The sequence below is a fragment of the Salvelinus fontinalis genome, chromosome 6, assembly GCF_029448725.1.
Source record: "Salvelinus fontinalis isolate EN_2023a chromosome 6, ASM2944872v1, whole genome shotgun sequence".
Taxonomy (NCBI): Eukaryota; Metazoa; Chordata; class Actinopteri; order Salmoniformes; family Salmonidae; genus Salvelinus; species Salvelinus fontinalis.
This window is the reverse complement of record NC_074670.1, coordinates 43,650,969-43,668,251: the sequence shown is the minus strand read 5'-3', so window position 1 is coordinate 43,668,251 and position 17,283 is coordinate 43,650,969. Positions and strand designations below refer to the sequence as shown.

At 41.6% G+C, this 17,283-nt stretch overlaps 2 protein-coding genes, 1 long non-coding RNA gene and 2 other non-coding genes across 6 annotated transcripts in view; 1 reads left to right on the top strand and 4 right to left on the bottom strand.

Moving 5' to 3' along the window:
• The window catches only part of LOC129857864 (fibroblast growth factor receptor-like 1), a 60,841-nt gene extending 57,026 nt beyond the window's left edge, over positions 1–3,815 (bottom strand). The window contains exons 1-2 of one of the 2 annotated variants that reach the window (XM_055926519.1): positions 3,464–3,815; positions 3,194–3,289 (exon numbers count right to left, since the gene is read on the bottom strand). In XM_055926519.1, the coding sequence (XP_055782494.1) occupies positions 3,194–3,266 (73 nt within the window). In that variant the 5' untranslated portion in view covers positions 3,267–3,289; positions 3,464–3,815. Of the gene's footprint in view, positions 1–3,193; positions 3,295–3,463 lie in introns of both variants that reach the window. The other variant, XM_055926518.1, reaches the window with a different exon arrangement.
• Positions 1–17,283, bottom strand: part of LOC129857863 (nascent polypeptide-associated complex subunit alpha, muscle-specific form-like) — a 127,794-nt gene that overhangs the window by 21,944 nt on the left and 88,567 nt on the right. The window lies entirely within an intron of this gene.
• Positions 9,901–9,971, bottom strand: LOC129858730 (small nucleolar RNA SNORD63). Its single transcript, XR_008760083.1, has one exon. It is a non-coding gene; the product is annotated as a small nucleolar RNA SNORD63 (small nucleolar RNA).
• On the bottom strand, positions 10,134–10,333 carry LOC129858721 (small nucleolar RNA SNORA74). Its single transcript, XR_008760075.1, has one exon. It is a non-coding gene; the product is annotated as a small nucleolar RNA SNORA74 (small nucleolar RNA).
• On the top strand, positions 14,624–15,701 carry LOC129857865 (uncharacterized). The gene is made up of 2 exons (XR_008759959.1): positions 14,624–14,953; positions 15,102–15,701. It is a non-coding gene; the product is annotated as an uncharacterized LOC129857865 (long non-coding RNA).

The window sequence follows — 17,283 nt, the reverse complement described above, 5'->3', positions numbered from 1 at the left end:
ATAAGCAGGAGGCCTGCAGTGCCACATTATCCACCATTATCTGCCTAATGAGCTGGAGGAGCATGACACCTGGTGAGAGAGGCCCACAGCAGTGATAGAGAGCTCTGCTTAGTACTTCTACAGCCCCAGAAGACTTCATCACTGAGTGTACTAAGTAGTAGACTACTGCTTATTGCAGCATTGACAGGATGGATGACCTGAACTGGAAATAAACAGCCACAAGCCAGGCTTAATTTCCTGGCCTATCAGTTGAATCCAATAATCTCGTATTTATTAAGTTGTTACAAGGTTGTTTAGGGATCTTGAGTGGCCAGAAGGCCTTTCTGTGCTGTGAGGTCTCTGAGAGGAGAGGCATAAAAACTCCCTCGCCGTGTAGTATGCAGCATGTTACTATGTCTCATTCAACACCAAATAGACTCCTCAAAACCATTTTTCAGTTTGAAAGGCTTAAGCGCAAGGCGGATTCTTTGATGTATGTCCAAGAAAGAAAAAAGGAAAAAGAGGAAGCATGTGGCTGTCGCTGAGTCTGAGATAGAAACACTGTTTCTTCAGAGAGTTTTGTACTGCTGAGTGGAAGTACATAAATCAAACGGCTTCCTACTTATTAGCTTTCGGTATGGTCTGCTTGACTTGGTCCTTCAAATCGGCTCAGAGCCAAGCCAGCAATCACCAGGCCCATCTGAGCATGCACATCCGGCAGACGGCTGGCTGGTCCTGGAGCTGTGATAGCCCGGCAGACCCATGACGCTGGGTGAGAGAATAGGTAAGCACCGGGGGGGGGGGGGGGCTGAACTGCATTGGGTTGGCAGATAGGCTAGCTAGAGCCTTAGCACCTGTGGGAGGCTCACTCACAGTCAATGTGGGCCACTTCTCTCCAATCTAAATGTCAAAACGAGCCAGTGAGGGACAGGAACTATGTGACGGCATGAGGGAGAGAGAGGAGCCAGAACATTCCGCAAACTGGCTGTGTTCGCACTTTATCTCCGTTGGCGGGTGTGTGGAGCGTATCTATGGTATCCCATCCAGGGATGCGCCTAGCTCCTGCATCACTCTTCATTCATTGAGGGCCAGCCAGCATGAACTTGGTTTTTATCAGCGGCAAATGGCATGCATGGTGCCTGGACTTGCTCTCGCGAGCCCTGCTTCTAGCACTCTTGGGAGTCATAACTTTGAATAGTTGAGTATTCCTACCGTGAAAATGGGAAAACTGAACTTTGGATTAAACCTTCATTACGAAACTGGAATCGCTGTATGATAACAGTTCAAAAAATGACATTCTCTGCTGGGAGAAAAAAAATCGAAATGAAATTAGGATTGTCAACTTTTGATCTGACCCACCGGAATAACAAGAGGTATTTGTATATCAGGCTAGCCCAGAACAATCCCTAAAACTGAGAAGAAACCCAATAGGCTGCATCTCTCACCTGGATCACAAGCAACACTTTACAATGCACCCATTTCAGACCCAGACCTCCCGCATGACACCTTTTATCTCCATTGCCAGAGAGACACACACTGCATAACGTCCTGGGCTCTGATATGGCATTCCTAGGATAACTCCGACAAGGCAGAAAGGAAAGGAGCAATCCAAGGACAACACAGATTGTGTGTGTGTATTTCCTTCTACCACCCACCCACTCCAGCACACGTACACACACACAGCCACACAATGTGAAAGAAGTGCAGTGAGCAGATACGAGGGTCAACAGAGAAAACAATGAACTGATTACTCAAATAGAGTAACGTCTAGATCTATCTGATTTGCCCAGCAGTCTTGTGGTGGTGGTGGCCTCTCTGAATGTGATCAGGTAGCTTTAGTTACAACCCACCTGGATGATGATAGACTAAAACCATGAGACACAATAGTTTGAGAATTCTACAGTAGGGGCCAGTATGTCAACTTTTAAAACATATCACAGGTGTCATAGTGAACTGAATAAAATTGTTTTTTTTAAACGGTCAAGAAATCCTTGAACCTGATTTCGAAACATTTGCATCACACTCAAATCCACAGTCAATTAATTTCCATATTAACATCCAAAGGGAATTCCAGTAGAATATATATATATATATATATATATATATATATATATAATTACAATACAAAATAAAATGTTGTTTCAAATCAAACAAACAATAGCCATTCCCCTTGGACTGGGCTTGTTGCATGTTGAATGCAGTTTCTATTTCCTGCCACTATGGGGACATGGGACACACTCTTTTCATGCCACTTCGATTCAAAGTGATTTTCGTAGCAGGTTAGGAGAGCATTTTCGCTAACCCTAACCCATTTCCTCACCTTAACCTCAGTCTCCTAACCTGCTACAAAAAACTCACTTCGGTATCGAAGTGGTGTGAAAAGAGTGTTTCCCATGGGGACATTGCAATGCCAGTGACCCTGAGTCTAGTAGTCAGCAGGGTATAATAGAGGATCACAGAGGCCTGGCAAACAGCTCCTCTCCGCATAAAGCAAGACTTCTTCCCCTGGTTTACGCACACAGCCCAGTAGGTGTCATCAGCCCTGCTTTGATGTACGTTAACTGCTCTTCAACTTGGCAGGAGATACAAACTTATGCACCTCTAAATTCCTGCAACGATTCCAAGAAAAGGCATGCTTGTTTGGTTTCTGACGGCCTCCCTCCGCTGATGCAAACTGGGCTTCTTCAAAAGCCACATTTATGTGCAGCCCCATGGTCTGTGTTTTGTCTGTAAACACGGCACAGGGCCACTCTCTCTGGGTGCGCAGTTAATCATTAAACACATTACCACTGAGAGGATTTTTTGTTTCTGTTGACCTTAGGGCAAATTTGAATGTGGGGTTGGAAGCCAAGTAGAGTTCACAGAATTGTTAAATAAATTCCTGTGAATTAAACATGTGATAGAAGAGGTCACTCTAGGTGGAGTGTAGACTCAGTCTCTCAGTGTTGCAGACACAAACATTCTCAAACAAATTCCCTGACCATAGTCAGACTACGGTGCCAAAAATAACGTTTAAAATATGATGTTATCTGTCAAAAATGTGTAGTCACACATGTACTATTCAGATTTTCATATGGATATCCATTTTCATAAGTATTTGTACATCAATGAGGACAGACGAAACATGATAATTCTTTCCACATTTCATTAGGTTATTTGCGTCACTGCTACAATGTAGTATCACTACAGTAAGATAATAAGCAGTTTATCTTACCTCTAGCCTCGCTTGATGTTAGAATCATTAATATCACTGTACACACAGCCAGACATCCATCCTTAGAGAACATTTTCAGCAAACTGCAGTTTGTGTCTGTTCTGAAGAAAATTGACAAAATAGAGGATTCAATGCAAAGGTACCGTATAACATCAAGAGACTTGATTGAGTTGACCCAATGACGTTTAAATTACATAGCCACACTGACATAATTTAATGATCATACACAGGCAATTTGAGTGAAGAGCGCAGATTAGTGGGCATACTCACATGTTGTCCTCTGCCAGGCAGATGCTTTCCACAAAATGTATGTAAACACAATGGTTCACTGTAAAGTCTGACGTATTAATCAAATGTATTGTACAGTAAAGTATACTGGTATTCAGGTTATCCTCCACGCGGGAAATGTAAATCAAATTTACTTCAATATCATATCAATGACATCGCGGCAAAATACTCTGATAAAACGTTTAACAAAAAAATCAGTTCCCGCAAAAAAAGGTAAATAACAGGTAGGCCTAATGGTCAAGTTTTCGGGTTTACTTCTTTTTCGGGCTTACTTCTCTCACCTCATCCCTGGTGTGCCCTTCTGCATCCTTTTGCCATGAGGAGCAGTATAGAAATTTCCAAGAACAGATGTGGAATTCCATTGGCCAATCGTGGACCTGCTCGAGCTCGAGCTCTGTTCCTCATGGACAACGTTGCGTTGCAGCAAAGCACGGGCGCCCCCCTCCGGGTCGCGTCGATTCATGTACAGCACACATGACCTCTACAGTCCTGGCCAAAAGTTTTGAGATTGACACAAATATTAATTTTCAAAGTCTGCTGCCTCAGTTTGTATGATGGCAATTTGCATATACTCCAGAATGTTATGAAGAGTGATCAGATGAATTGCAATTAATTGCAAAGTCCCTCTTTGCCATGTAAAGGAACTGAATCCCCAAAAAAACATTTCCACTGCATTTCAGCCCTGCCACAAAAGGACCAGCTGACATCATATCAGTGATTCTCTCGTTAATGCAGGTGTGAGTGTTGATGAGGACAAGGCTGGAGATCACTCTGTCATGCTGATTGAGTTCGAATAACAGACTGGAAGCTTCAAAAGGAGGGTGGTGCTTGGAATCATTGTTCTTCTTCTGTCAACCATGGTTACCTGCAAGGAATATTGGCAAGGATATTGCTGCCAGTAAGATTGCACCTAAATCAACCATTTATCGGATCATCAAGAACTTCAAGGAGAGCGGTTCAATTGTTGTGAAGAAGGCTTCTGGGCGCCCAAGAAAGTACAGCAAGCGCCAGGACCATCTCCTAAAGTTGATTCAGCTGCGGGATCGGGGCATTACCAGTACAGAGCTTGCTCAGGAATGGCAGCAGGCAGGTGTGAGTGCATCTGCACGCACAGTGAGGCAAAGACTTTTGGAGGATGGCCTGGTCTCAAGAAGGGCAGCAAAGAAGCCACTTCTCTCTAGGAAAAACATCAGGGACAGACTGATATTCTGCAAAAGGTACGGGGAATGGACTGCTAAGTACTGGGGTAAAGTCAGTTTCTCTGATGAATCCCCTTTCCGTTTGTTTGGGGCATCCGGAAAAAAGCTTGTCCGGAGAAGACAAGGTGAGCGCTACCATCAGTCCTGTGTCATGCCAACAGTAAAGCATCCTGAGACCATTCATGTGTGGGGTTGCTTCTCAGCCAAGGGAGTGGGCTCACTCACAATTTTGCCTAAGAACACAGCCATGAATATAGAATAGTACCAACACATCCTCCGAGAGCAACTTCTCCCAACCATCCAGGAACAGTTTGGTGACGAACAATGCCTTTTCCAGCATGATGGAGCACCTTGCCATTAGGCAAAAGTGATAACTAAGTGGCTCAGGGAACAAAACATCGATATTTTGGGTCCATGGCCAGGAAACTCCCCAGACCTTAATCCCATTGAGAACTTGTGGTCAATCCCCTTTAGGCGGGAGGACAAACAAAAACCCACAAATTCTGACAAACTCCAAGCATTGATTATGCAAGAATGGGCTGCCATCAGTCAGGATGTGGCCCAGAAGTTAATTGACAGCATGCCAGGGCGGATTGCAGAGGTCTTGAAAAAGAAGGGTCGAAACTGCAAATATTGACTCTGCATCAACTTCATATAATTGTCAATAAAAGCCTTTGACACGTATGAAATGCTTGTAATTATACTGCAGTATTCCATAGTAACATCTGACAAAAATATCTAAAGACACTGAGGCAGCAGATTTGTGAAAATTAATACTTGTGTCATTCTCAAAACTTTTGGCCACGACTGTACACACGGTATCAAATCAAATATATTGGTAGTGTATACACATTTTGCAGGATGTTATCGCAGGTGCAGCGAAATGCTTATGTTTCTAGCTCCAACAGTGCAGTAACACCTAACAATACAAGACAAAACACAAAAATGAAAAGAAAGAATTGAAAAAATATCAGAACAAGCAATGTCAGAGTCCAGAATATAAATATATACAGTATATATGTAAATAATGGTGTGTATAGACAGTATATGAATAGAAAAGGTGTGTACTGCAGTAGTTATATAGGATCAGCCTTGACTAGAATACAGTATATATACTGAACAAAAATATAAATGCAACATGTAAAGTGTTGGTCACATGTTTCATGAGCTGAAATTAAAGATCCCAGAAATGTTACATTCGCACAAAAATGTGTCTATATCCCTGTTAGTGAGCATTTCTCCTTTGTCAAGATAATCCATCCTCCTGACAGGTGTGACATACCAAGAAGCTGATTAAACAGCATGATCTTCACACATGTGCACCTTGTGCTGGGGACAATAAAAGGTCACTCTAAACTGTGCAGTTTTGTCACACAACACAATGCCACAGATGTCTCAAGTTGAGGGAGCGTGCAATTGGCATGCTGACTGCAGGAATATCCAATAGAGCTGTTGCCAGATAATTTAATGTTAATTTCTCTACCATAAGCCGCCTCAACATTTCAGAGAATTTGCCAGTACCTTCAACCGGCCTCACAACTGCAGACCAAGTGTAACCACGCTGCCCAGGACCTCCACATCTGGCTTCTTCACCTGCGAGATCGTCTGAGGAAGGGGTGTGCTGCTGAGAAGTATTTGTCTCATAAAGCTATTTTCTGGGGAGAAACTCATTCTGACTGGCTGGGTCTGGCTCCCCAGTGGGTGGGCCTGTAACCCAAGTGGATGGGCCTATTCCCTCCCAGGCCCACCCATGGTTGCGCCACTGCCCAGTCTTGTCAAATCCAGATTAGGACCTAATGGTTATATTTCAATCGACTGATTTCCTTCTATGAAATGTAACTCCGTAAAATCTTTGAAATTGTTGCATTTATATTTTTGTTCAGTATACATAGGAAGTGGATAAACTATGTAAACATAATTAAAGTGACCAGTGTTCAATGACTATGCACAAATATAGGGCAGCAGTTTTTAAAGGTGCAGGGTAGAGTACAGGGTGGCAGCCGGCTAGTAACAATGATTTAAGTCCAGGGCAGGCTAGCAGCGGTGACTAACATTCTGATGGCCTGGAGTGCGTTTTTTTCCTGTCTCTTGGTTCCAGCTTTGATGCACCTGTACCGTCTCCACCTTTTAGATAGTTGCCGGGGGAACAAGGCACCAGTGATGCGTTGGGCTGACCACACCACCCTCTGGAGAGCTCTGCAGTTGGGGACGGTGCAAACGCCGCACTAGGCGGCAACACAGCCAAACAGGATGCTCTCGACGGTGCATCTGTAGAAGCCCCTAAGGGTTTGAGGGGCAGTCTACATTTCTGCCGCCTGAGTTTGGAGACCGTTGTACCTTCACCACACCGTCTGTGTGGATGGACCATTTCAGGTTGTCAGGGATGTGCACACCTAGGATCATGATGCTTTTCACCCTCGATGTAGATGAGGGCGTGCTCTCGCTGCTGTTTCCCAAAGTCGTCAATCAGCTCTTTTGTTTAATTGATGTTAAGGTTATTTCCTGGCACCACTCCGCCAGTCCTCAACTCCTACCTGTAAGTAATCTCGTTGGTATTCAGGCCTACCAGTTAAACATCCACTAAGTGGACATTTGAGTTGCACTCAAATATACTTATAACTTCACTATATTCATATATATATATTTTTTTAAGTCTACATTCTCCCTCCCCCAGATAGGGCAACAATGCAGGTAATTTAGATTGACAAAGCAGGGGGTAAATGTGGGAACTTCAGAACAGTCCATTCAGCTGCAACTAGTCCACGTAGAAAACATGCCTCAGACATGCAGAATAAGCAATCACATCAGCATCACCCATTAAAATTATTATCTGCAAAAGTCAGTTACTCAACATGGTCCTGGTTTGGTTATATAACAAACTGCCACCAATGTAAGAACTACAGTTCTACACTATAACCAGTTAAATCCCCACAGCCTGTTTGTGAAGAGCTCATTTGGTTACCAGTTAACATTCCAATAGTCTTTCAATAAAAACAAAATAAATTCACAAAGGTCAATTTTATTCTTCACAAGGTTCCAAAGTGTATGCAGTCGGGACCATACATTCAATTCATTGTGGTACATTTGTTAAGAAACCACTGACATTGCAAGACAAGAGGATTATGCAATGACACTCCAGGGTTAGATGTGTCAAAGGGACAAGTGTACACAGCTGGTGGTGGCTGAGCCTGTGGCCTGGAGTTTAGTGAATCATCTGCAGGATGTAACATTCTGTCCCACACCCAAGTCCAGAAAGAAACAATCCTGTGGCATCCTGTTGACACATCAATATACATTCAACATATTGCAAATGCAAGCATCTCAGCTCTACCAGTCAGATTGTTGTAGATTAACTACTTAAACTTAAGTCCTGTTCTATTCTCCCAGAAAAAAATAAATATATAAACTGCCTGAAGATGTTATAGGTACATTAACTAAAGTTCAGGCATCAATTATTGTCCAAGCAGCTTCCTGCTTTTTGTCTGTCTTTGGAAGACAAATCAGAAGGAATAAGCAATATACACACACGAGAATGTAGACAGTGAGCAATTCAGGAAAGAACTGTGCTCAGGGTTACAAAGATTCTGCACTAAACAATAAGTAGGTGATAATTAGTTAACTTCACAGTACACGTTTGTCATTTAGCTGCACAAAATCTGATCCAGCCTCACCTTCAATGGAGTTGTCACATTCCATACAATCTGCATGTCTACCAGAAATAAAGGAAGCCAATTAGTCCTAAGTAAACATCATGTAGACTAACTGCCATTACAAAATTGTGCTCAGAGTTTAAAAGTCTTCACCAACAGTAAGAAAGCTGGGTTAAAGCTATTAAGCTCTCATCAATGCACAGTACAATACCATGTACTACTTGCGTTCAAAAATTAAATTCAGTTGTTTGTGCATTACCTTGCATCGACTCGATGAAACATCAACCCAGTCCAAGCATCGCCATGTCGTCTACCTTTTCCCAGTGGAGGACAAAGGAGAATGCATATGAGCAACATATACATAACAGGAAGCGAGCCATTCAAAACTGTGCTCAATGTTCTGCAGGCTCTTCACTATACAATAAGTAGGTGTTAAAAAATTAAACTCACTGCAAGTACAGGTTTATTTTGTTAAGATACAATTCGAATCCATCCTCACCTATGCATCAAATCCATTGAATGTCAAACAATCAGCATGTATTCCTGAAATGCAAAGACAGGAAGTTAGGAATAATCTTAGTCCATATAGTATACAAATACAGTTTAGAGGCCATAACAGCCATTACAAATTGTGCTCAGAGTTAGAACATAATGTCTTCACCAACAGTAAGAAAGCTGGGTTAAAGCTATAAAGCTCTCATCACTGCACAGCGCATTTTCATGATAGCACTAGGGTTTCAAAATCAATGTAGATGTTATAGCACATTACCTTTACATACAATGTATACAGTAACAGACATTGTGGCTGTGCAAGTAATCTCAGTTAAATCAACAGTAAAGCTGGGTTAACGCGATAAAGCTCTGTGCACAGCACATGTTTTTGTAGCTATAATAATAATAATTCAGAATCATCTTCAATGGAGTTTACCTGGATATTTTTTTCCTGAAATGCAAGCAGTCCACAAAATAGTGTTTTTTCCTGAAATACAAATAAATTAAGAAAATGACTAAAGGCCCAACAGCGAGCCATGTAGGACTACAATGTAAATATTAGCAATTTTACATTGTGCTCAGAGTTTAAAAGTCTTCACCAACAGTAAGAAAGCTGGGTTAAAGCTATAAAGCTCTCATCAGTGCACAGTACATGTTTAGGGTGTTTAGTTATAACAATTCTCACCTTCGATACCCTTTCCATTTAACCATCAATCAGTCCCAGCAGTTCCATGCTTAGTCTACATTAGAGGAATAAGAACCCTGGTGAGCAGTACATAAATACAGTGTAGACAATACCAGCCATCAGAAATTGTGCTCAGAGTTAGAACATAATGTCTTCACCAACAGTAAGAAAGCTGGGTTAAAGCTATAAAGCTCTCATCAACGCACAGTACATGTTCATGGCGTTAAACGATAACTACTGAGCCATCCTCACCTTCAAACGCATTGAATAGAGGTGAATCACCTTCAATGGAGTTGAATGGAACATGCTTTCCTGAAATGTAAAGGAAATGCTGAACATACAATACCTGAAGCCATGTAAAACATTTAGTAAACAGTAACAGGCTTTCAAAATAGTGCTCAGTTTTTTTATGAAGTATCTTCACCATACAATAAGAATGATGTGTTAAATAAGCATCATAGCACAGTACATCACATTTGTAAAAACAAAGTTCTTATTTATGCTCACCTTAATGAATCGCATCAACTCTTCAGTCCACAAGCTTGCATGAAATGCAAAGGAAATGTCATTAAAGTCAGGACTTAAAATAAAGTATATACACTCATGTGGATTGCTTTAATTGTATATTTGTTAGCCCTTCTACTAGGGCTGCCCCCGTGTGTAGGTGCAGCCCACTCTCAGAAGGGCACAGTTCTGCTACAGCTCAGCACCAACAGCCACTAAAACAGTATCTGCTGGACCAGGCCACATTAGCAGCGCCTTCCTCTTCCAGCAGTGTAACACTAGTTCAGGCATTGGCTGGCCTGTACAGCTGACTACCGCTGGATTAATAAAACAACCCAATCATGAAAACCTAATTAACTTTACATTTTGAATGTAAGGATGTGGGAGACAACTACCTTGGAAGGGGATCATGTTATTCCCATTTGCAGCCCTCCCATGTCTGAAGAGCTGAATAGTGGCATAACCTGTGAGGGTAAAGACGAGGTATGCATGAGTTGTGACAACGTTATTGCATTAAAACAAATGGTATCCATCTCGGTTTTACACACTGGCTAGCCAACTTGGCTACAGTAACTAACTAGGCCCATCTTTTGCACGCCACCACGTGTCATCTAGGCCTTGTGTAACAGTATAACTTTACGACGTCCCCTCGCCCCGGGCGCGAACCAGGGACCCTCTGCACACACCAACAACAGTCACCCACGAAGCGTCGTTACCCATCGCTCCACAAAAGCCGCGGCCCTTGCAGAGCAAGGGGCAAGACTACTTCTAGGTTTCAGAGCAAGTGACGTAACTGTTTGAAACGCTAGTAGCGCGTACCCGCTAACTAGCTAGCCATTTCACATCCGTTACACTTGCATGTGAAAATTGCTAGTCATTTTACAGGCTAGTTAGCCTTGGCAACATATCGCCAAAACTAGTAAATGGCAGCCAATCCAACACAACTGTTAACTGAACGAGTTAGCAGGACGTAATTTTAAATTATTTATCTAGACATATTTTTGCCAGTGCTAGAGGAAGCATTGGTTCAGCATTTGTGTGTCTATGGTTTAGCTAGGAGCTTCCTTACCACTTAATGTTATAGCCATTTGTCTTGCTTGACGACTAAAACTCAATTCTTCCGATCATCTGTTCACTAGGTAACGTTAAATAGCTACTTCATTGCGGAAAGAAACTAACCGCCGTAGCGTTTGGCCGGAGCAAGGCTAGCCAGCCAACAATATATCGATACTGTCCCCATTCCAAGTTCCATAAACGCAAGCAACTATTCCCATAGACGAAAACAGACCTCCTTTCATCCTCGTGTCTGCAAAGAGACCGCTATACGGGCACTTGCAAATTTATAGTCCTCCTCGGCACCATAGAATACAGGTTCCGGAGTGAATTGTGGGATAGGTCTGTACCTCCAAGAAATGTGGGCTATTACTGCGTTCATGTAATAATCGGAAAAAGGAAACTCGAAATGTCCAACTTTCTAACTGGTCCACATTTCCGTGGACTATTGGTACGTCCAAGACAACTGGGAACTTCGGAAAAAAAGAGGTCAAATCATGACGTCAGTGATCTTCAAATCGGAAAGTTGGAGCTCTAAAAAGAGTCGAGTTCCCGAGTTGGAGCTCGTTTTTTCCCGTGTTCCCAGTTGTCTTGAACGCACTGAAGTCAGAGATTTCCGAGTTCAAAACAACTAGGAACTCGGGAAAAAACGAGCGCCGAATGGGAAAAATCTATTGAACGGACATTTACATTTACATCTAAGTCATTTAGCAGACGCTCTTATCCAGAGCGACTTACAAATTGGGACATCCAACCTTGAACGCCCCATAGCATGTAGCTAGGTTTCGAGCCAATTGGCAATAGATTTTCATGCAAATATTCTAAAATCCACATAAAAATAATATGCTGCAGAGATAGGTTTCCATCAAATTACTTGTTGTAGATAAAAGGCTGTGCGTGATGTACAAATGCAAAATACATTTTCAACTCTACTGATGGTTTTCTCACAAAAATATGGTATTATATACACCGAACAAAATATGAGCTGAAATAAAAGATTCCAGAAATGTTCCATTCTCACAAAAAGCATATTTATCTTAAATGTTGTGCACAAATTTGATTACATCCCTGTTAGTGCGCATTTCTCCTTTGCCAAGATAATCCATCCACCAGACAGGTGTGGCATATTATTAAGCTGGTTAAACAAACGCACCTTGTGCTGGGGACAATAAAAGGCCACTAAAATGTATCACACAACACAATGCCACAGATATCTCAAGTTGAGGGAGCGTGCAATTGTGCCCCATGGTGGTGGTGGGGTTATGGTATGGGCAGGCATAAGCTACAGACAATGAACACAATTGCATTTTATCGAAGGAAAGTTTAATGCACAGAGATACAGTGACGAGATCCTGATGCCCATTGCCGTGTTATTCATCCCCCGCCATCACCTCATGGTTCAGCATGATAATGCAAGACCCCATGTCGCAATGATCTCTGCACAATTGCTGGAAGCTTAAAATGTCCTAATTCTTCTATGGCCTGCATACTCACCAGACATGTCACCCACTGAGCATGTTTGGGATGCTCTGGATCAACGTACGACAGCGTGTTCCAGTTCCCGCCAATAACAAGCAACTTCACACAGCTAAAAAGGAGTGGGACAACATTCCACAGGTCACAATCAACAGCCTGATCAGCTGTATGCAAAGGAGATGTGTCGTGCTGCATGAGGCAAATAGAGACCCACAGTGAAGGTGTCATAATACCTATGAAACCTAGCAGACAAACGGAAATGGTTCCAATTGTTTTTCCACCATTCATTTTTCCAATAAGGGATTTTAGAAACACTTAAAATAAGGGCTGTTTCGTGTAGGCTTCCTGTGACGTTTTGATAACCATGTATATCTCTCTCGACGGACCTCCCGAGTGGCGCTGTGCCACTAGAGATTCTGGGTTCGAGCCCAGGCCCTGTCGCAGCCGGCCACGACTGAGACCCATGGGGTGGTGCACAATTGGCCCAGTGTCGTCCGGGTTAGGGGAGGGATGTCCTTGTCCCATTGCGCACTAGCAACTCCTGTAGCGGGCCGGGCGCAGTGTAAGCTGATACGTGTGTTATACAGTGTTTCCTCCAACACATTGGTGCAGCTAGCTTCTGGGTTAAGTGGGCATTGTGTCAGGAAGCAATGTGGCTTAGTTGGGTTGTGTTTCGGAGGACGCACCTCCTTCGCTCTCTCGAGACCATACGGGAGTTGCAGCAATGAAACAAGACTAACGTGGATACCATGAAATTGGGGCAAAAAATAAAAATCTCTCGGACAAGCTGACTTTTATCAACATACACGTCTCTATTTACTCTCAGATTCAAAAATGCGAATTAGCACAAATGTAGACATCATGCAAGACTACAAATCACTGCAAACTCCTGCACGTCACTTCTAGCTGACACCAATATAAAACTTGCACAGAATTGTCCATCGTACTCAATTTATTCACAACTACATTTAGCTAACATTATTCCAGAGATTCTTACCTTTGCCTCGATTCGGCTCTCACCCAGATCATGGCATTTGTAGTTCTTTATGATAGCCATATTATCAGCATTTCATTTTTGTGGTGTAAATACAGGCAAATATAAGTAACCTTGTCCTAGAGAGATTTACGCGGTTATCAAAACGTCACGTTTTGTGTAAACCTACACAAAACACAGCCCTTATTTTAAGTGTTTCTAAAATCCCCTATGGGAAAAATTGTGAAGAAACGATTGGACGGCAAGGTTTTAATGGGTAGTATGACCCGTACTCTATAGTCACACCAGATTCTGACTGATTTTCTGATCCATGCCCCTACCTTTTTTTTTTTTTAAAGGTTTCTGTGACCAACAGATGCATATCTGTATTCCCAGTCATGTGAAATCCATAGATTAGGGCCTAATGAATTTATTTAAATTTGAATGATTTTCTTATATGAAAAATAACATCTTTGAAATTGTTGCGTTTATATTTTTGTTCAATGTAGTTTAACTTTCTTTGGCTTTTACAAACCAACAGTCTAGCATGCTAGATAGCTAGCGAGTTAACTTAGGTGGTGAAGCAAGGCGTTATGTTTGTATCTGTGGGTGAGGGGTAGGCAGCCTATTTCAAGTACTACTTGACTTGTAGCTACTTTAGCTAGTTGTATTATTTTGGTCTGGCTTTTTGAGAGGTTTCAGAGATCAACTGATTTGTATCCTCTCTTGAGTCAAGAGTGTGCTTACTGTACTATGGGAAGACATTGATCTGTTTTCTGTTACCCTCTGGACAGCAGATCATTAGTATAGCTAGTAGGCAAGGTTATGTAACCTTATTTAGACCTACCTCCTATGGTGGGTTTTAAATTAAATGGTATTCACTTTTTTTGTTGTTGGTACAATTACTGTTACGTTATTGATGCCAAATTGCAAACCTTAGTTGCACCTTCTGTATTCAAGAACCAATGAGTGTGCCTGACTTATCACTTCTTAACTAGGTAAACTGTTTCAACCTGGAACAATTTTATTTTGCTTTGGTCTGTTTCAGTCATTGAGTGTATGCCATCTCTAACACCCGACTTAAATAATCAACATAATTAATCACGGCGACAGGCTATGATTTGTAATCATGTATGAGATGGGCTGGAACAAAAGCTTCAGATCTTCTCCATGTGTAGGCTATTGTACTGGCCTGTGTGGTGCAGTCTTTCATATGTGTAGTAGTTTGTTGCATCGTATTTCTTAGTTTTCCATTTGTGTCAACTTTAAACTCAATCTAAGCCACAGACTAACTTCCTCCATTTTGTACTTGATCTTTATAGACACAGACCCGAAGACATTCAAGCAGCAAGCATCCCAAGTCTCTAATGGTCCCAGTACTGGTTGATATGCAGGCCTAAGTGACCACACACTCAAATGGATCTACAGATGTTGGTTGGGGTAAGATTCTTCCATCATTCACACACAGTAGACATAGTGTAAACCACCATGTCTTCAACAAAATGCTGTCCTCAATTCTTAATTTGTATTGTGTAAGGCTCAATTTGTTAAAATGCTGTGATCACTCATCTTTAATGTTGTGATTCAGACACACGATGAGCATGATTTGAATGCTGCAACTGAGACTGAATGACGCTGAGTGACACGCGCTGAGACCCCGTGTGACTGGACATGGGCCCCATATTTGTGTCAACAACCTACAAGGTGTGAAAAAGCACAGCAGCAACCACTTTTTTATGTTTATTCCATCCCTCTAGTTACCCCTTATTCCACACTATGCCTTTTATGTTCCCTCAACTTCGGACTCTTTGGAACTCTCCATCTTCTCTCAATAAACCCACCCTACCGTCACCCATTTTCCCTATACTGGTTCCTTCACTTGTTCTTCCCCTCATTTGATAACATCTAGACTCAGTAACACATTTCAGTGTTGTGGTGTACTGTTTTTGCAAGCTTTTTTCCACCTGTGTAATGCTGTCCTGCTTATTCTGGGGTTCAGACTGAATGCAGTGGTAAATGTGCTTCTCACAATTGACAGCAGCAACATGGAACTGTTAAATTGACAAGATTAGTGTTGACATTACTTTAGGCATGGCTTCCATGTTCTGAGTATGTTAGATGATTTTCTCATTCTGCTGGAGTTGATCTAGTACTTTTTTTAAAAATTAAACCTATCTTAAATTAAGCATCCAGTTGTTTTGTCCATTTGTAACTCACCCACCAAAAATCACAATATGCTGTTTTACATTGTGTTATTTGTGGTCTAATTCCTAAAAATGAAAAGCAGAAGAATTTGTCAGCTCTCGCATAGTAATAATAGATATGGTGCTTTTCGATGTCACAGGTTTGTGACGTTGATTAATAATTTAATCTTTACTTCAAATCAGATGTTTATACAGTATGTTATCTATACATTGTTTGCTATTTAGATTTTTTTTTTAAACAATGCAATTCTTTGAGTTCAGAAGTTTGACATGATTGCTGGGTGACTAGGTGCTTTCTTGTCAAATAAATATGCTTATTTATTCATGAATATAGATCTGCAATGCGTTAATCTGTCTTTGAATCTGCAACAGAACATGTCAACAAATTAGTTCAGGAATTAATACAGCAGTGCATTCCCGATTACATGACTTGAAATGGATTTCATGTCGTTCATATAATATATAGTTGGCAGAAATAAGGGATTAAATATAGAAGATCTGGTCAAATAAATAAAGATATGTTGCTAATATCTAGGTAGCTAACGTTAGCTTGCTAGCTTCTATGCAAAAACGAACCTAGTATTCGTGGCAAATTGTAAATATCTGGCTTCTACTAGGACAGTATTTTGTACAAGACACAAAACCAATTGCATAAAAAGCTAAGAAATATTAGCTTAAAATATTTTACAGTCAATTAAAATGTTCTATATCTTTAGTTTTGGATCAAGGTAGCTATTAGCTAGATAGCTGACAGCAAAGGTGTCGGCTAGAGATGATGCAGGCGTTTGCAGTCTTGCGTGATGTCTACTTTGATGCTAATTACCTTTTTTTATAATCTGAGAGTAAATAGAGCCATATATATTGATAAAAGTCACCTTGTCCGAGAGAGAAGTGGTTCTAAAATGAGTGTTAAAAACACCCGATTGGCACCATTTTGTGTTTGACCGCTAGGTTTTATGGGTATTATTTTATTTGTCACATGAACTGAATACAACTGGTGTAGACTTTACTGTGAAATGCTTGCTTACAGGCCCTTCCCAACGATGCAGAGTTTAAAAATAAAATATTAAAACAAGGAATAAAATACACAAGAATGGAGCTATATACAGGGAGTACCAGGTGGCATCCTATGATGGTGCCATGTTGAAAGTCACTGAGTTCTTCAGTAAGGACATTCTACTGCCAATGTTCGGCTATGGCGATTGCATGGCTGTGTGTTCGATTTTATACACCTGTCAGCAACGGGGGTCGCTGAAATAGCGGAATCCACTAACTTGAAGGGGTGTCCACATACGTTTGTGTGTATATATAGTGTATGTACATGAAGGCAGGGTAAAGTGACTAGGCATCAGGATAGATAATGTGAATAAAAAAAACAACCGAGTAGCAGCAGCAAATGATGCGTGTAAAAGTGTGTGTGTGAGTAATGTGTATGTATTTGTGTTGTGTTGTTATGCATGTGTGTGTAACAGTATAACTTTAAACTGTCCCCTCGCCCCGACACGGGCGCGAACCAGGGACCTTCTGCACACATCAACAACGGTCGCCCACGAAGCATCGTTATCC